This window comes from Branchiostoma floridae, chromosome 4, assembly GCF_000003815.2.
Source record: "Branchiostoma floridae strain S238N-H82 chromosome 4, Bfl_VNyyK, whole genome shotgun sequence".
NCBI lineage: Eukaryota > Metazoa > Chordata > Leptocardii > Amphioxiformes > Branchiostomatidae > Branchiostoma > Branchiostoma floridae.
Window position 1 is genome coordinate 22,946,031 of NC_049982.1, and position 20,192 is coordinate 22,966,222.

At 40.0% G+C, this 20,192-nt stretch overlaps 2 protein-coding genes across 3 annotated transcripts; one reads left to right on the plus strand and one right to left on the minus strand.

Annotated features, from left to right (window-relative positions):
• Positions 1-6,406: 6,406 nt before the first annotated feature.
• Positions 6,407-16,346, minus strand: LOC118413646. The gene is made up of 3 exons (XM_035817173.1): positions 16,260-16,346; positions 7,112-7,951; positions 6,407-6,654 (listed from the first exon to the last, which is right to left on the minus strand). The coding sequence occupies exons 2-3, from the start codon at positions 7,935-7,937 to the stop codon at positions 6,407-6,409; spliced, it is 1,074 nt and encodes a 357-aa protein (XP_035673066.1). The 5' UTR covers positions 7,938-7,951; positions 16,260-16,346.
• Positions 10,449-19,733, plus strand: LOC118414472 (tyrosine kinase receptor Cad96Ca-like). 2 transcript variants are annotated; one of them, XM_035818530.1, is made up of 9 exons: positions 10,449-10,608; positions 11,138-11,381; positions 11,914-12,012; positions 12,753-12,946; positions 13,542-13,664; positions 14,183-14,297; positions 15,738-15,834; positions 16,256-16,358; positions 17,479-19,733. In XM_035818530.1, the coding sequence occupies exons 1-9, from the start codon at positions 10,462-10,464 to the stop codon at positions 17,620-17,622; spliced, it is 1,266 nt and encodes a 421-aa protein (XP_035674423.1). In that variant the 5' UTR covers positions 10,449-10,461; the 3' UTR covers positions 17,623-19,733. The 2 variants fall into 2 exon arrangements, with proteins under 2 accessions (XP_035674423.1, XP_035674424.1); XM_035818531.1 differs by having other exon boundaries at positions 11,195-11,381.
• The last annotated feature ends 459 nt before the right edge of the window (positions 19,734-20,192 follow it).

The following is a 20,192-nucleotide window of genomic DNA, read 5'->3' on the forward strand; positions in this document are numbered from 1 at the left end:
ACTTACAATCACCATAGGCATGTAGAAGTTATAACAAACCACAAAATATTCAACAAAGACAGACAATACCAAGAAAAGAATTGTGGTCTTTACTTCTATTTTCATTCGATTATTTTTCGATTATTGGTAACGATGTTTTGAGCTGTTATCTGAATCCTTAAAACTACGTCTCTTCAATTAAGTTTGCTCTCTCTGTAAGTACCGATGTCTGATTGATTCAAAGTATCGTGGACTCAACATTTACCATCTTCGTACTGGATGGTCTCCTATTCATTCAAACTATCATGGTCCTCAAGTTTCCCTTCTGCGTAAGGACTAATATCTGTCTCATTCAAACTATCGTGATCTTCAAGGTTACCCTCTGCGTAAGGAATAATATCTGTCTCATTCAAACTATCGTGGTCTTCAAGTTTGCCCTCTGCGTAAGGACTAATATCTGTCTCATTCAAACTATCGTGGTCTTCAAGTTTGCCTTCTGCGTAAGGACTTATGTCTGTCTCATTCAAACTATCATGGTCCTCAAGTTTCCCTTCTGCGTAAGGAATAATATCTGTCTCATTCAAACTATCGTGAAATTCAAGGTTACCCTCTGCGTAAGGAATAATATCTGTCTCATTCAAACTATCGTGGTCTTCAAGTTTGCCTTCTGTGTAAGGACTCGTATCTGTCTCATTCAAGCTATCGTGGTCTTCAAAGCGACCTTCCGCGTAAGGACTAATCACAGAGTCTGACACGTTCGTAGTATACGTAGTATAGCCACGACCTTCAAACGGCCACTTTGCGCACGGGGTCATCTCCCGGTTACCATTCGATTGCTCTACAAAATAATTTTCATCGGATGGGCAACATCTGTGCGTCAAACACCAGACTACACTCATGACTAGTACCAAACCAGCACTTGCTGCAAGTACGAGATACCAGTTGGTATCTTTAGTCTCATCTGCAAGGTCCCTGGGAGTGACGGTGCTAACATGTGAGGGTGCAGTTGTTAAGTGTGTCTTACGGAGAAGCTCGCTGGTGGTGAGTGATACGGTGCTCACCCGTGAGGGTGCAGTTGTTAGGTGTGTCTTACCGAGAAGGTCTCTGGTGGTGAGTGATACTGTTGTCATACGTGAGTTCGAGGGTGCAATGGCTCGACGTGTTGTAGGAGGGCGAGTGTGTTTGATGCCCTCAAAGTTTATAGTGTAGGACCCACTTTCGAAGGAAACAGTACAAAGACTTTTTAAAAAATCTAAAGTTCTCGAACCCTCAAGCCAAAGAGTAAATCTTGACTTCGCCATGTAGTTAACACACAACTTTCGTTTCCCAGGTTCTACTTTAAGGTCACCCTCTTTACATTTTGTCCAGCCCTCAGCCCTAAGGTTGGTTACCACTCTCACAGTTAGGCTACCGATTGTCAGATTGTGGAGGGTGCTTATGTTAGGATTGTGCGTTATGTTCATTGAGTGTTCTGAACCATCGGGAAACATCCAAGACACTTTGATAGGTTGATTTTCCCAGTACACGTTACCGACTGCTTTGTAATTTCCAGACACATGATTTTGTGTCACGTTCATGATTTCGACAAATGGTGTCGGACAAGGCAGTGCACCTGTGTTGACGGGCACAATGGGAGATTCCATCAGAGACGAGGCGGGGCAATCTTTTGGAATGGATACTATTGAGTGGCGGCCAACTTTAAATGAAGATTTCCAGCGCATCCACAGGTGTTCATAGAGCCAGCTGTTTGCACACGTACAGCGCAGGGGATTGTTCGGCAACATGAATTCTAGCTGGAACACTCTCCCTGGATACACGGATGCCTCCTTCGCTGATATAGGTTTGGGCGATTTAAACCAAAGTCCAGACATATACGTCAGCTTGTTACTCGCCAGGTTTAACGTGAACAATTGTTTGTTTGAATGAAATGCACCATGTGCAATCCAGGAGATTTCATTATTTTGCAGATACAATTCCCTCAGCTGTGTCAGCCCAGCAAACATACTGTCGCTGACTGACCGAAGCTTGTTGTATCACACAAAGATATATATGACTGACCGCGCTTTCTGTAGTACCCCAGACGGTATAAAAGAGATGTGATCTGCACTTATGTCCAGCCATTTCAGCTGTAGTTCACACATCACGTCGGGTGCATCGTCAGGATTCGGTTGCCCACGAGAAGAAGGTACCGAAGCGCAGGTAAGTCAACAAAGGCGCCACTCTATTATGTAAAAAATACATTGGTTAGGAAATGTAGCGAGGATGTGAACACATAGACCATGTCATTCGATCTCCCCCGGGGTTTAATTCCATGGTAGCCTCCTTTGCAGGGTTGGGGGGGGGCTTTTTTGGGGGAGTGATGGGGGGGGGGCTGTTTTGGGATTTTCAACGTGGGCGGGCTTTTTTTTTCCCGGGAAAGGAAGGGGGGGCAACTTTCCTTCCTGGGTTAATTTTTTTTCCCGGCATAAGGGACCCTGGCCAACTTTAAAAATGGGGAACAAGAGCCCCCCCCCCCCCCCCCCCCACACACACACAAAATAAAATATAAGCCAGCCCCGCTCGAAGTCTCCAACAGAGGCTAATTTCATATCATGCATTTGTAAAAAAAAGGGGAAGGTTCTAATTATTGGTGACCTAAAATCAAAACAAACGTTGACCAATAATGACTATTTGATTTTTTTTCTTGGAAAATAAATCACAATAAGAGAAAAACAAATAGAAAGGCAACATTTGCGGGAAAATGCAGCATATTTCAACCATCTCCCAGTCAATACAAAAATGGACTGTTCTAAACATGAATCTAGATAAAGGCAACCCCATGCGGGAATGGACTCTTCGTGCACGTGTGGCAAATTCAGTTAAAATGGACCAGTTCAAAAAATGAACAACATGGACTTCGCATGTTATCACCTTGGGCCAAAATTCAATTTTTTTCAAAATTGTCAACTCCGTGCAAGAATCGTCTCTCCCATCGACACGCTTTTTTAAAGTGGTGTAATTCAAAAACACATCCAGTTCATTTCGCTCTAAAATGACGGAGATGAATCGATTTAACAGGAGAATACGTGAGAGAAGAAACATCAGGAAAAGAAATATATGGTATGTTGTGGTCTGGATGAAACAAAAATATCCAACTTTCATACATGTCACCTAGTATGTACATGTTACACGTCACACACACACATCATCATCTTGGGTGTTCTCTAGTCTTACCTGCAGACGCGTTATGTTGTTTTCCAATAGCAGCAGCTTTTCTAGGTGTCCCATCCCTTCAAACGTGCCGTTTCTCACAGCCTGAAGATTATTCCGCCAGATGACCAGGGTTTTCACCCGTGACAGCTTCGCCAGCGCCCCTGCTTCTATTGTCCTTATGTTACAATTCACTATCCATATACTACATAGTCTACCGCACGGTAGCTTTGAGATAGAAGTGGTATAAGCAGTATTCAGGGTGCCAATGTTGTGGTCGACAATAACAAGTATATTGATGGCCTGTTGGGACGGGGTTAAAGCGGCACCCTGTATTTCACCGGTAACAGAGCCATTGTGACGTGTACAGTCGTAGCAGGATATAAAGGTTGGGTAGAAATGGATTCTAATAAAAGGCCCTCTGTACTGATTGATAAAATAACTGTCTTTCCACCATCTAGATTCATACACGCCGATGTCGTACCGGTACTTTGATCCGTCGGAACGACTTCGACTGTCACCAACACTACAATTCAGCACAGATACCTTCCGACAGTGTTTCCAGTCCCCTGCCTCTACACACGCCACTGCCTGACGTACAACCAACACTAGACAGAATTGTAGTGACCACTTCACTGACATGCTGGCGATATCACAGTTTCAAATCATTCACTATCAAAGAACAACAGCTAAAAAAGAAACGTGAGATGGTAGCATCTACGAAGTGAGAATCGACTAACGCCCCAAAAAGCTAATATTTGGATCAACTTTAAGTTCTGAGTTTCGGCAAATATGGAAGGCATGAGTTGGGTGGATGGGAACAATGATAAAAAATGATATTAACAGAAATTTTGCGATATACCAATCCAAAATCTCATAGAAATTTTAAAATCGTCACCGAGGACTCGCTGAATTTAAGGGCAACTTCCAGGGACCGGCGAACGTCGACCGAGCTGCTAAAATCGTCCGAAACCCGCGTAATCGTTCTCCGGCCGCAAATGCCCATCTAGAGCTCGCCAACGCGTCAGCCGAGCTAAATTCTTGATTTGTAAAGGGGCTTAAATAGTACTTCAACGCGAGAGCGCAACTGCGCAGATTACGCTCATTGTAGCAGAGAACGCAAAGACAGCCAATCAAAATATCTTTAAGCAATGAAACTTTGTGTACAGGAGACACATTAGTCTAGAATCATCTAACAACCAATAAATCCAGGATTGTTTTCGTGTATTGGCTGATGCTTATAGTGACGGGAACAGACTCATCCGATACGATTATTTAACAGTCAGTAACCATAGTGACACACAAATATTAGTACCACGCAAAGACCAATCAACCTCAAAAGTTGGACTTTTTTGTAACCAGTTGTTAACCTCATTTTCTATTGGAATTACATGTACCTTCAGGGAAACCTTCGCATTATATATCTTATTTAAGACGTCTTAAAAACGATATTTTCACTTTCACTGAATCAGTTATTTGTTCTATAATTTCTTTAACAATGATTTGACGTGCGTGCATCAAACTATTAATCTACGGTTGTGAAACATGGTATAGGGACCAGGCAAATGTCCAACCATCCGCCTTTGTAAAGATCATCAAATAGATGTACAACAAAAAGTAAGGTACGCTGCACAGTATTAACGTCATGGCTGTACCTTATGACATTCCCTTCTATAGGAAATAAGGTAATGATAACTGTATACCTCATCAATTCTTCATTAAATTCTCGCCCATAAATAGCTTATGACTGAAACGTGTAGACAAATCTTTATGTTCCATTTGTCAGTAAGGAGTAAGAAACGTACTTACACGTCTTCTGAGACTGCTATCAGTTGAATAACTATCGGGATGAAATTAAAATTTGGTCTCAAGTTGGCATCGGTGGTGAATTTGAAGTGGTTGGGTGTTTGGCCCAGCCATCTAGGTTTGAATCCCCAACATACTGTGTCCTTGGGAAGGCAATTACGTTAACACAAATCGTCTTACTTACTTGTTACTTGATGAGGCCTCCTCCAGATAGGACGTTAAATGTTTGAGGAGAGCCACACCTCATGCATATCAAAGAACACACCCCAATTATAGATCATCTGTCTGTGTATGCAGCATGTATTCTTTAGTATAAACCTGGCCTATTTACCAGATACACAATACAAACAAGCTTAGGAAAATGGGACAATATCTAGACTCCATTTCAATTTTCTGTTAGCTAAAATCTAAATTTCACATATGATTCAACATAGAAGAAAGCTCAGTCACTTGCTATCTCAATACATTCTGAATACATTAATTTCCTACAAGAGGTAGAATATCCAATTTCCATGAGGGTGAATCTGGAGAACCACAGATAAATGAGGCACACTAATGTATATCTTGAGTCGTTTTCATTGCAATATCTCCGAGATCTTGTTTTTCTTGAGCTCTTTCCAACAATATCAAGACATTTAGTTATCTGTCTAGTGACCCCATTGTATTGTTACAGTTGCAATTCCAATAAAGAAGATATCAATATCTGACCAATAGTGAGAGTTGTTCCCATTATTTCTGGTCATTTTTTCTATACATGATTATCAAAGGCATTATAGGTAAAGATCCCCATCTGAATTATACGTTTTTATAAAAACCATACCACAAAAGTGGTGTAACTTCAACAATATTCATGCATAAATTCTATTTTTCATACTTCAAACACAAAAAAAATGAGGATCCAACAACAAATATCTAATATACATGAACAACACTTCATTTTAAAACATCTCTTGATAAAACAATCTGATATTTCTGAATAAATTAATTCCACTTGCAGCAAAAAGAAAGCAGACTGAAAAACACACAAAATATTGTCACCTGTATGAGGGTTAAAGACCTCCAGATAAACAATGTCTAAAGACAATTCAATCTCTACAACTGGAAAGGCTAAGCTTCAGAGATTACTTCATTTTTACTAGACTGAAATGTCAGAACAAATCAATACTAGTACAGTCTTGTACATGGGAGGTAACCGAAAAAACAGTAACTGTTGTACAAATGTGCATGATGACACAAAAGGTTATGCAAGTTGTGTTTTTAGGATTGTTTCTATGGTAGGAAAACGCTGCTACTGCCCCTTGGCTGGTTATGCAGGGTCCCATTCTAGTGTCACTGAAGAAACATCATGGATGTCACTCAAAATCTCTGCAAGTTATCTCTGCATCTTATCCAATTCTAGAGATTCAATTTTCTTCAAATGCAACATTGTCCCTCAAAGCTTTGCTCTAAGCCTTCTGATTGGTCCGTATATCCACGTCTCCGTGAACCCTCCCTTCATTCTCTCCTCCTCCATCTTCTCCTGAAGCTGCTGCTCCGCGCTCTTCATGGAGGACTCGATCCTGCCCCTGGTCGCGGACAGGTGGGAGATGAGAGAGTCGACCATCCGGTGGGTCCGAGACACGGCAGTGGCCAGCCTGGTCAGGTCGGGCTGTGACCGGTAGTCTGCTACTGCCATCATACCTACAACAAACATGTAACATGTAACAAACATGTCGTACATCTGACCTCTCTGGGACATCTCATTAGTGGTGATTTCATCTAAGGTAGCTTAAGGTCAATTCCGTCCTCTCTGACATACATCTATGGAGACTAAAAAAATTTCAGTGTGGACTAAAAGTGGTCATTCTGAGACCAAGTTGAATGTGAAAATTGGGTAGAAATTATAAACTCTATGCCGGCCCCTTCGCTCTTGTTCCTTTATTGGACCAGTAATCCCCCAAATGTGTGAATGCCTAGTCTTCATTGTCATTGTCATATAGTCTGTTCATTTTCTAATTGGTTCAAAATCTAGTCCACTGATTTTTATCAGGTCTGTTTTCGTACCGGTCAAGGAAGAAAAATCGGTTTTGTACTGGTACACCGTACTGGTACCCACCCCTAGTTATTTTTATTTAAAGGATATCCTAAATAAACAAACCACAGGTTGCAGCGACTCCAGTGCAGAACTGTAAGAACCACCTGGTCCAGTCCTCCACCAGGAAACTCAACACTCCGGTGAGAGCGCCGACTGCCGCGTTCATCACAGCGAACCTCGCAACGCTCACACGCGTCTCCGCAACTTCCTCCCGACTCTTCGCCACGCCTTCCCGTAGATTTTCCACAGCGTCTTTGGCTACCTGCAACCGCTTGCCACACTCGTCGACTTTCAAAGACAACTTCTCTGTCTGTGCCAGGAACTTCTTGTATCCCTTTTCAGTCTCAATCTCCACCGAAAGACTCGCCACCTCCTCCAAGTGTTCTTGCAATGTTGGAAGAATGTCCCGGACTGCGGAGACAGAATCCTCAAGATTTCTCAAGTCCGTAGGGTCGATGACAACTTCTTGAGATAGCTCGGTAATCTTCCTGACTTTGAGAAGCAGCTTGTGAACTAGTTCTATCACCCCCTCCCAGTCCATCTGCTGTGCATGCCCAGGGTGTCTCTGGGAACGCTTTCTACTCTGTCTGTAGGTGACGAAGTTGGCAAGGTTGATGACATTCTGACTTCTGTTGATGAGAGCTTCGCGGGACTGCTGGACAAAACTCGGGTACCTGTCTGGATGCTCGGCGATGTCTAATGTCCTCTCGATGATGATACGCGCTGCTGTGACATACGGGCTGGGCACAAGGAGAGAAGACACCTTCAGGAACTCCTTAAAGATAGAGACCGTCTTGGAGAAGTTGTCTGTGCTTTTTGGATCCGGATGGCCCGTTGGTAATGCCTGATCAGTATCACCAATCTTCTCTTTCTGCACCTCTTCTTTCATGACTTATTTTAGATCTGAAAAATAAAATAGTACATGACTTATCTTTTAACCTCTTAAGATTTATCAGGCCACATCAATTTCATTCGTTCATTTTTTGATTTGCTACAGAAATATAATGGTAGGCAGATAAAAGAAAATTTAAAAAAAATGAAACAGGTATCGTGCAATAGACCAATGTTTGTTTAAAAAAATATGCTTTTTTTAGATAAAATGAAAACTGTAATAGCTAGGAAGACAAGGACTTTTTCCAATCGTTGTTACCAAAAAATGAGCATCTGGGGTGTATTCATATCCAAATATTTTTTTCTCAAATAGACTAGAATGAAGTTCAGGAATGAAAACAAATTAGTGTGGTTTAATTGATTCAAATTCATGTATTAATTGGAAAGTGCTACAGTACACTACAGAGACACACAGGCACATCTGTAAGCTGACTCAGGTCTGTTGCAAAGTTCTTTAAAAAATTTGCTCCCAGCCTTTTGTTTTTTGTTTTTTACTCGCCAAGAGGAGAGGGCCCATAAAGCAAGGAACCAGAAATTCAATATAAATTGCAGCAGCCCCATTCACATCATCAAAAGAATGACTTCTTTTATATGAGGTGAATCATTGGCAATAACTAAAACGACACAAACAATTTCTTCAGGGGAAATATTTAGAATACTACAGTAACTATATAAATAACTAAAAGATTGTCTAATCTATTAAATGTTTTTGAATATTTCAAAAACACAAATGGCAAACTGTGGCAGTAAGCCAGGATATCATTCATTACTTGCTAGCTCTGTGTCTGTCATGACCTATCTAGTAGAATTAAAGACAGCATGACTAACCTAACTGCATGCTGCTAAAGGTCGTTCTCTACTCTGGATAATAAGCCAAGATAATTAGGTGGTCCAACAGGTTTCTCCCTCCACCACACCTTAGTTCACCTGTGACCTTATTACAACAGACATAGTTGGGAGTACGCACCCACAAACGGTAAGGAAGTTCAACTTATTACCGCTTTATGATTGTAGAAATCTTAGTTTATCACGGAAATCTCACTAATTGCCTGTTCCCTATGGTAATTACTACTGAACTATTACTTCTGAGCCTTTAACAATTACAACTGTAGTACTGTAGCAGGTTTGGACACAATGAGGAAGTAAGATTTGTCAAAAATACACAGAGAAGTATTGGATCACAGCTGTTAACAAAAGATGATAGACTGTTTAAAATTATTCAATTTTCCGACAAATTGCTCTAAAAGCAAGCTTTGTCAATAATTTACGACTCTACATGCAAATGAAGTTTTTGAATACAGTGTATTTAATATGCACATGTAAGTCACTCTATGATTTAATCTCTGTGGCATAAGTATTCTTTTGTTTAAGTGGTCAAAATGGGAGGTGAGTAAATACATGCACATGTATTGAGTCATGGATGTTTTTGGGACACTCCTATTTTGGAAGTCTTTGAAATGACTACCTTTGAAGATAATTTTGAAATGGGAAGCTTTTGAAAACTTTTAGAGGTTGAATTCACTGTCAGGCCTTGTAGTACAGAACAACTGTCAATCAGCCAATCATACTGTAACATTTCTGTCTACAGTTTACAGATTACAGATTACTACCTTTCCAGTTATTACACTGTCTTATTTTTGCTTTTTTTCTCATTTTATTTAATAAATATGATATATTTGATACTTTAAGACTTTATGTCTCTTAATAAAATAATATCAAATATGAATATGTTACTATTTGAGTAGGATCATTTTTCATTACTAAAATGGGTTGGAAAATGAGTTAGATGAGTCCATGTCAGCCAAGATGGCCATACAATTGTACCCCTGGTTTATGTCATTTTGCCTGATGGTATACTAGACCACGGTCAAACTGTTCATGTGTCTGCAGTTCACAACTAAACAGAAAGATGTCGCAACTGTCTACTGTTCAAAGCAACAGAACAACAGCAAACGGAATCCAGCAGACCAGTACAAAAATGACCACAACAAAAAGTCCCACACCAGGTCTGATGGACTCTCCAACATCTAGGCCTACAACTGACCCTCCTGCTTCAGACACAAACTGGACTGCTATAGGTAAGTCTATCAGTAATCTTTTTAACCGGATTGTTCAAAGCAAGGTCCAACACTTCAAGGCAATGAACTGATACAAGTTGGAAATAATCATACAACTTCTTGCAGCAATGGATGACAAAGAGGGGTGGAGGAAACTAGTAATTTGGAGACTCTGAGCGAGCTCGCCGGAGTGAGTGAGTGAGTGAATTATACAAGAAGATTGAGGTGAACATTTGTTTTGAAGGGTCAGTTGTAGACAGGAGGGAAACAGTTGTCATCAAGAGAGTTCCAAAGTTTGGCAGTCTGGGGAAAGAAACTGTAACAGTTGCTGTTACAGTAGAAGGACTTTAAGATCGGTAGTCAAACAACATCATGGCAATGTGAGTTTTAGAAAAACCTATGGTGTGACACTGATACTAATTTGTCATGTGTGCACGATGTACATGTATAGGCATTGCTATCGGTATGAATCTTCTGGCCATTGCTATCATCACCGCGCTGGTGTGCTGGTGGAGAGCCAGAAAGAGGAAGAGGAGGGAGAGGGAAGCTGACGAAAGATCTATGGACGGTCTGGACCTGGGACCTCGAGACAATCCTGTCTTTCCAGCTGGGGTAATCAGTATTTCTGAAGTGATTATAGTTAGACAATATCAAATTTTTGACACAAGTATACAACAAGATAGCTGTCAAGTATATTATGAGATCTTAGTCGAGCAGAGTCATTCCAAAATGCATCGAAATGGCACATTAATATGATACACCAGGACTGTCTAAATACATTTTAACCCTTGCATAGTGCAGGTTAACTTGGAGTTGTGCAGTTATTTCTGATGTCTACTAGTCTAGTACAGTCAAACCTGTATTAGCGGCTACCTTTGCATTATGACTATGAGCGACCACCAGGCCATTGCCGTCACTTGGATATTTCCCATTGACCTACTAGTAAGCAATAAGAAATAGTCTATACCGGCCACCTGTCCAACGTGGCCACGACCACACGATTTCCGGTCCCGTAGATACAGAAATGCTGTTCTTGTAATGTGTTACATGTATATTTGTAGTTCATGCATCATATTGCTTCTTTAAATTTTTTTTTTGTGCCTGACATAAAGAAAGAAAAATAATCAATTCAATTGTCCAGCGTCAGACACGATCCCCCAGCCAGGACTATGTAAATGTGGACATTGACCGACCACAGACACGTCGAGGCCCCCGGAAGTCCATAGCGGGGGTAGCTGACGGGTGGGAGGTGCCGGAGGAGAACATCAAACTGATCCGGGAGCTGGGGAGTGGACAGTTCGGGAAAGTGTACAAAGGAGAGGCCTACGGGATAGACCGGCAAGAGCAGTGGAGGACAGTGGCCATCAAGACACTAAGAACAGGAGGTACAACATTTTGTATGTCTACATGTATCAACACACTGCAAGAAACATTGGTTTCACAGATATTTAAAAAAGGGTATTTAGACAAATCATACTACTATTTTGTGCAAGAACTGAATGTAATTTCCCACACAATACACTGGACTTATCCAAATTTTTGACTGTCCAACATTACTGCAGGCTTTTTCAAGAATTAAAAGCAATGTCTGGGTCTTCAATCTCTACAAAGACTGAAGACTGACAGGACTGTTGATCTACATTAATGTTGCACCTATAGACTCAACTGTAAAGTGACCAATGAGCAACAATAAACAGGCCAAAATGTACATGACTGTACACTGACAGTGCTTACTGTTTCCATGTAGTACTACTTTTGTATTGATCATGAATCGTAACCTTTAGTTATTACCTGGATGTGTAACCTTTATCAGCATCCTACAAATGTACATATAATTGCTACATTGTCAATTACCAAATGTTGGGCTCGATTCATGTTAGATGTCTCTAAATAACCTGTTTGTGTTTACTTGTCCAGACCAGAAAGCCCAGGAGGACTTTGTGAAGGAGCAGCGAGTGATGAGTAAACTTCACCACGGCCAGCTGGTCAGGATGCTGGGGTGTTGCACCGCATCAGGTACACAATCTAATGTTGTATGTTTGATCACTGTCCATTTACGTTACATGCTGTTACTTCACTCATAAATACCTTGGCCAAGAACTGGTTATTTTGGTTTGATTATTTGGTTTTGTATTCCTCATTTTGGATGGAGACGTAAAACCCGCTGCCCCATGTATGAGGGAACTTCAGGCTTACACCTCGATGTTAAAGCTCTGCATGTAAAAGAACCCAACACACTTATACAAAAGACTAGGGGTGACCCGGAGTGCTTGGCTAATACATGTGAGCTGTAGCAAAGCTGCATTGCACTACTGGCAAACACAAAAGTGTCATGCTTTGCTATCAGTCTGAGGCTTGGCTGCTTTACCTTTATCTTTTTACTATAATATTATCATCAGTTACAGGTTCAGGTCTGGTCGAGCTGAGTACGAGTAGAATGGAAAGGGACCTGAATTTTCCATCATTAATTTTACTAGACTAAGTAATTTAGCAATGCTACACTGTCGCATTTCCAATCCAGGGACTGGCCTGAAAAAGCTTTGTCAATGAGGAACAAAAAGTATGATACAAAAGGCAACAAAAATACAAAATACATTGCATACCAGAGCATAACTTGTGCATCTTTATCACAGTCACTTTTAATTACTCATTTTTGCAAAATGCCCGGCCAGGTTTTGGTTGGGAAATGTGACTTTAACATAAGGGGGGTAAGTCAGCCATCTGTGATTGACTACGTTGCTACAACCCCTATACAGATCCCCTGTTCCTCATCATGGAGTATATGGAAAACGGTGACCTCGGCAAGTTCCTCAGGAAGCACCATGATGATTTCCACGATGACGTGCCCTGCCCAGGGGACCACAGGAGTCAGTTTTGCCTCACCCCAAAACGACTGGCCTCATTTGCATATGATACAGCCAGGGGAATGGGCTACTTGGAGAGCCAAAAAGTAAGTCCTGCTAATTTCATGGGACTGTTTGCTAGAGCCTAAGCTTCATTCATTTGTGAGAAAGTTCACAGTAGTTCACAAAGACTAAAACTTGCTGGCTTAAATGTTTTACTACATGTAGCAAGAAGAAATTGTCACCTTACAACACAATATAAATTCAATTTGCTCTTTTACAAATTGTAACATGTCCCACAACAAAAGATTCTTCTGAGGAAATTTTTTTTTTCATTCTGTTCCCTATAAGACGTGATCATACTTCTCAGCTTACAAAGTTGCAACTTCTTGACATTCATTTCTGCCAAAAAGATGTTAAAAAACTTTCTAAATTTCTAGCAAGTTTCTTGTACAATGTAATAAGCCCTTTCACAGAGATCAGGATGCATGTGCAGCGACAGGAATTCTAGGTAATATGTCAGGGGTAAAGGCCCTCAATCAGTGGTCGAGACAAGGACTGTTTTAGTTTCAGGACCTTTACCTTTGACATATTACCTAGAATTCCTGTCGCCGCACATGCGTCCTGACCTCTGTGAAAGGGAATATTAATATCTCTCTGGAACATGATAGGACCCAAAACTGTTTTCTATGTTGATAACAGATTGTACATCGGGACCTGGCAGCCCGTAACATCCTGTTGAGTGAGGACTACATGTGCAAAGTCAGCGACTTTGGGCTCGCCCGAGCGATGTACGACGCTGAGTCATACATGATCCAGGATAAGGTTAGGCATCAGTTCAACTGTCAAACTTGGTCTCAACATTACTTATCAAGGGAATCATGGAGAAGAATGGTTGGTAACTGGAGGTGGCTGCCCCAGACATGAGTATTAGCTAGAAAGTATGGAAAGTAGACAATACTGTTTTGAAAAATGAAGGCGCTACATTATATGGCTGGAGGTGTTTGGCCAGTCAGGTTTGAATCATGAATATGTACAATGTACATGGTGTGTGTGTGTCTGTGTGTGGCATAATAGCAGACAATATAGACAGTAACCTATAGCTACAGAACTCCCTACAATGATTTGAATGTTAGAATCTAAACTAAACTTAGAAACCTAATAGAAATGGTTTGGCAGGTAGAAAAGCATTTTGTACTATTGGTCAAGTTTGAGAAAAGGATTTGATATCCTGTCTATACATATTGTTCAGAGTCAAAAGTTTAAGCTTCTACATGTATCTTACATATTAATATTATTAAGTAATAAACACCCAAACAACCCTCCGTTTCCACCCTGATCAGAGCCGACCCCTCCCAGTGTTCTGGATGTCTCTAGAGTCCCTGTATGAGGGAGAATTCACCACAAAGAGTGACGTGTGGGCATTTGGCATCGTGCTGTGGGAACTGGCAACACTAGGTAAGCTCAGTACATTCAGAAACAAGCTAATTTAGGGTTATTGTTACAGTACTAGTACTGTACCACTTAAATCTGGCCATACCTGTTTAACAGGAAATTGTGGGAAGAAACTGTGAACCATCTTATATTTGTTTTTTCTTGATTTGTGTACATTTTGTAATCATAAGATGTTCATCGTTTTGGCTAACTACCTGTAGATACTGTTCAGTTACTTACAAAAAAAAAACAGTGGATGCTGTTTGAAAAGTCTGTTCGACCATTAAAATTAGCTTACCCAGTTGCTGGAGTTACTTTTGCATCAAGTGTGGCTATCTGTCCTATATCTACAAGACATAATTACCTCCATGAAATGTCATGGAGGTTATATTTTACCCAGCGTTTGTCTGTCTGTCTGTGTGTGTGTGTGTAAACAAGATAACTCAAGAACGGCTGGATGGATTGGTTTCATACTTGGTGTGTTGGTAGGGTGTGATGAAAGCTGGAAATGATTAGATTTTGGGCCACCTAGTGGCTCCCCTTGGTACTGCAGCGTTTTGCTATCTCGGTGTTCTGAACATGCTATGGTCACGATTTTTAAGTATTAGATAGCTCTTGTATTCAGGAAAAAATGACATAAGTTTGGGCCCCCTAGTGTCTAGTTTTGGGATAGCAGGGGCATTTTTGTCAAAAACTTCTGAAGACGATAACTCAAGAAGGGAACAACGGATTTGCATGATTTTTGGTATGTAGGTACCTTAGACAATGTTGTACAAGGTAAGATACTAATTATGCAAAATAGGAATACATTTGCATAATTAACGAGAACATTCTATCATAGCAGTTTTTCCAATGTATCTCTTGTCCCGGACGTGATATGGTCGAAACATTTGGGTGGTAGATAGCTTTTAGCATCATGACAAAGTGGGGCAAGTTTCAACCTCCTAACATTTAATTGTGGAACTGCAGGGGCGTTTTTGTCAAGACACTCCAAAGAGGATAACTGCAGAAAGGAATGACGGATTGCCTGCATTTTAGGTATGCAGGTAGATTGGGCAAAGATGTTAATAACGATATGCATCTTATGCAAATGAGGGCCTAATTTGCATAATTAATGAGAAAACTGTATATTTCCATTGTTTGCAATAACAGGATTTCAATAAATGTAACACTTGTTAACTATGATAGGTGGAATATAAGCAGATACCAAATATCGTAATGAGGAATTTATTTGCATAATTTATGTAAAAATTGCAAAACCGCTTTATGATTAATAATGGGAATTTTATAATTATGACATGTGTACGTTAGTCAATGATGAACAACACCATGCATAAATTATGTTAATGTGTAATCAATTGCATGAAATTTACGAAAGCTCTAAATTTTCATGGAGGTATGAGGTCGCCGAACTCTAGTTTAGTCTTCATTTTTTCTGCTTGATATCATGTGCGACATTTTCAGGAGGACGGCCGTACCCTGGTATGGATGCCATGCAGGTGCAGCGTGAGCTGAGAAGAGGCTACCGCATGCCCAAACCTAGGAACTGTACCGAGGACATGTAAGACTTAACATAAAATTTGCCATCAGATCCAGCTACTCGTATTTACATCTAAGCAATTGAACTCCCTTCTTTTCTGCTAAAGTTAGTTCGTTACTTATTTTTTTGATTGGTTAGCTTGGTGTTCACAGATTCTAAGTAAAGAACAGAAAAATGAGAAATAGAGAGAGATGTATATTAGACAAAGATAAAAATAACAATTTAAAAGGAATCCAAAGACAACTCTATGTCTACTAAAAATTAGGAAAACATAAATACAGAGATGACTTCTGCAAGTTTCCATGGCCAATTACATAACACTCTTCTTCAGTATCACTAGAATAGACAGCTGTAGAGACTGAATTGCCTTTAAGATATTGCTAACTTTCATCAATGTATCAAGTCCTGTAAATTTGTTGTAATAGTTTGATTGCCATGACAGGTACCGTTTGATGAGGTGGTGTTGGGAAAGAAACCCCGACCGCCGCCCCACCTTCCGTCAGCTGGTCGGAGAGACACTCAAACTGAAACAAGACAAACCGAGGGTAAGTTATATATTCTTCTCTCTCCTCAAATCCTTTACACAGCACATTTCAGAGGATCCATTATCTCACTTTGGCTAATTGTATACATAGTACACATCATTTAAGAAATCTATAGTACATGAATAATACATACAACAGGGCTCAAAATACTGGGTGCATGTGCACCCAGGTGCACCCAAAATTGGAGCTGTGCACCCAATTATTTTCTGTGGCCTGTGCACCCAAATATTTTCTTACGTTTATATATGTAAAGATATCAAAGTATACTAGCTATAGTATACATCATATTCTTGACATCTTCGCATAAGAAAGATAATAAAAATGCCTGTCATGGTACTTGTTTAAGAATTTGATATTAGGTTATTACTTAAATTTAAGTGGTGCACCCAAAAATGTTTTGGTGCACCCAATTTTTTAAGCTGGGTGCGCCAGTGCACCTAATCCCAATAATGAATTTCGAGCCCTGTACAATATTTTAGTTGAGCTAAAGAAAAAAAAAATCAATTATTTGCACAATCTTTCTGTATACTGAATTCTGTGGTACCAATATATTGTATCAATTTATCCCCATTTGCACACTGCTAGGGTCTTTCTCTGTATATAATAAGAAAATAAGAAAAACAAAGAAAGACATTTTTGGTAGTGCACTCACTGGGCTACTAGTTTTGGCCAAGAGTACAGTTGTGATTTCTGAAACAGAGATGGGAGTATTAAGTACTTGCCCCTTCAAATGGTCAGTTAGAAAGACACACACACAGACACACACACACGCACACACACACACATACATACATACACACACACACAGACACACAAATGCACAGTCACACAAACGCACACATTAACATACACACAGACACACTATGTTACAATTTTAAACTTTATATTCATACACAAAATAAATACCAACAAGCTTTTGATCAGTGACCTCTGATCCTTATCAAATTGAAATTAATGGTTGGTAAGCACTTTATTGTGTGTAAGGATATAAACTTTAAAAATTGTACTGTCACAGATGAACTTACATTTGAATATATTGTACACACAAGCACATAAACAAACACTAATGTCATAAAGTACTACATATTAGCTAACAGTGATTTGTTTCCTATTCCTACAGCCCAGCGTCAGTGGCAGCACTGGTCACCAGGCTTTGGGAAGCCGAAGTAGTCAGTCTTCAGTCTCTTCTACAGGACGAAGGCAATCTGCTGACACTTCCCGACGAGAATCCAACATTGGACGTTTTGATGTGCTCTTGGAGTAAATGATGGCCATAATCATCACCAGATTGTATTCAGGATCATAATTAGGCAGTAAGGGGAAGGTTAAAGATAAAAAGAAGTATTATGGTCTCATTCCACAATTTCACCGTCCCATAGAAATATATTAGGTTAAAACACACAACTTCTATGCCTGCAAATCCAATTGAAAAACAGCATTTCTGGAGATGTTTTGCTTTCTATTGCAAGTGCACTAGTTTGTTAGGCACTGAAAAAAACACTCAACTATAGTTATTGGATTTCAAACTGTGAGTACCTGAGAGCCGCTCGAGGGCCTTTTGAGCAGAGAAAGGCCTGGCCGCAGCACTCAAAACAAAGGAACGTACACGTCCGCAAATTGCTGGCATTACAAAACTTTCCGGCATGATGGTAGCAGTAATATACAAGCTTTCATCTCAAAATCAAATCCTTCTGATTTCAAGTGGGGGCGATGAAAGGGAATCTATCATACACCTAAACACAAGCTTTTGATACCCAATCATTTTTTGGGGCACAGACTCTTGACGCGTCTTTGTGAGTGCACACTTGGAGTAATACAGGAATGAGACCTTAAACTACACTTCTAGAAGACTGTATATTGCTCTAATTTTAAGTTCCAACAAACCTTTGAGAAACAATTGATGTTGTTGTTTTTTTTACTTTATTTTACTTTATACTAGAGGAGACGTATCGCCTATACTGGAGCTTGTCAATGTGCCCTGGGGGGTAGAGCCCAGAGACACATGTATATAATTTATAAACATCAAATAAAATAAAAAGGAACGTTACAAGAAATAATAACCATTAATAATGAAAGCACCTACTCAATACAAACCATAGCAACTTAGGAATAACAAATGTATAATATTGTTTTACAATGTATAGGTAAATTAAGGATGTAAAATTAACACAATGTGACTTGAAAACATATTTATGAAAAAGAACTAGATGAAAAGGAAAATGAATTTTCATACCAATATGAAATACAACCCAAATGACTTAATGGATAAGTTCAAAAACAACATTGTGATATTCCCTTGTGCATATTGTTTTAAAAGTACTTGATGTACATGTACATGTAGGTGCTCTTAAATGTGAGTTCCATGTGATAGCTGACCTTGGTTTAACCATTTATCATAACACGGCATGTGATAAGTCCAGACGTAAGTGCCTCTGGAAAAAAGGTTGCGAGTTCGAAATCCAGTCATTGTCGCTCACCCAACATGCATGCCAATGAAAGGGTCACAGTCCTTATTAGGACCTGGCGCTATTATGGTCGACTGTTCATTGTATTAGAGCTAGGGGAATTTCCCCCGTGAATACTGTATAAAATGTCTGTCATCTACGTTGTATAACCAGTGAAAGATAAACATTTAGCTAAACTCGTGTGAGATTACTTGTCACCATGGTTACATGTAAGATATATTCCAATATTTGACTTTCACAGTTTTTCAAAAGTACTTGTTTTAGAACCTGACTGTGCTTGCATTTGGTTTTGAACTGGCTGCTATGGCATGTTCACTATCACATCATTGGCACTCATCATTGGACTACATTCTGACAAAAGAACTCTGATTCGGAATCTTAGAATGATTTTTTGGATTCTGCAATGTTCAATAACAGGAAAAGAGTGTTTGCTTAGCGAAAACATGTAAATGTGTTATATATGCAGTCATGTACATTTTACAAAATTTAATGTACTTGCAACTTACAGCAGTTATTGGTTTCAAAATATAATCAGGAAATGCTGTTTTTGGTGTAATACTGTCATTCTGTGGGTAGTTATATATTTCATTGTAGTCTAAGAATAACAATAACTTGACCTTACACCTGGGTATCATTTCAAAAGAACAGTACAATAGGAACAAAAAATGCATAGGATGGTTCCTGTCATTGTGATGATACTTAATAGCTGGATGATTCTACGCTTTTTGTGTATGAAAATAAGTTGTACATTTTGTATATGCTGGACCAAAAACACCAGAACTAAGCAATGTTACATGTATATATATGTATGGTACATATTTTCAAGGAGCTTGGTATTTTATAGGCTGAGACTATTGAAACTAGAAGAGAATTCGTTGTGTTGGAAAAAAAGTACCAAAGAATGTATGTAGTTTAATTTATTTTATTTTTTATTTATTGATCTTTAGGGTAGTCCCTTCAGTAGTAACTGATTTCCAAGGGAGCCCTATATACATGTTCGCACAACAACGGGTTATACCGCCCCTTACGGGGTGACACACCCGTCCGGGTGAATGATGTAGATCACCATGTGGCTGATACGAGACAGGTCGCCAGGCCTCCATCCGGGTGATTTGAAGTGAATCACCAACTTCCGACAGAAGGATTTGCACCAACGCACACCGCACCATCGCACGTGTGGGGGTTCTTTAACGTGCATGGGGTATGGCTCTCCCCATACACGGGACCTCGATTTAACGTCCTATCCGAGTGACGACTCATTTTTCACTTGAGTAAAGTGAGGAAAGTCCTGTAAAGTGCCTTTCCCAAGGGCACAAGACCGGCAACACGGCAGGCGGATTCGAACCGGCGACCTCTCGGTCACGGGCCA

Excerpts from the sequence above, each read along its gene's own strand:
- LOC118413646 (XM_035817173.1), bottom strand. The coding sequence starts at position 7,937 with ATGAAAGAAGAGGTGCAGAAAGAGAAGATTGGTGATACTGATCAGGCA. Across the intron at positions 6,655-7,111 it reads TGGAGTCGCTGCAACCTGTG|GTATGATGGCAGTAGCAGAC; the intron begins GTTTGTTTATTT and ends TGTTTGTTGTAG.
- LOC118414472 (XM_035818530.1), top strand. The coding sequence starts at position 10,462 with ATGAATCTTCTGGCCATTGCTATCATCACCGCGCTGGTGTGCTGGTGG. Across the intron at positions 10,609-11,137 it reads ATCCTGTCTTTCCAGCTGGG|CGTCAGACACGATCCCCCAG; the intron begins GTAATCAGTATT and ends TCAATTGTCCAG. Across the intron at positions 14,298-15,737 it reads GTGGGAACTGGCAACACTAG|GAGGACGGCCGTACCCTGGT; the intron begins GTAAGCTCAGTA and ends CGACATTTTCAG.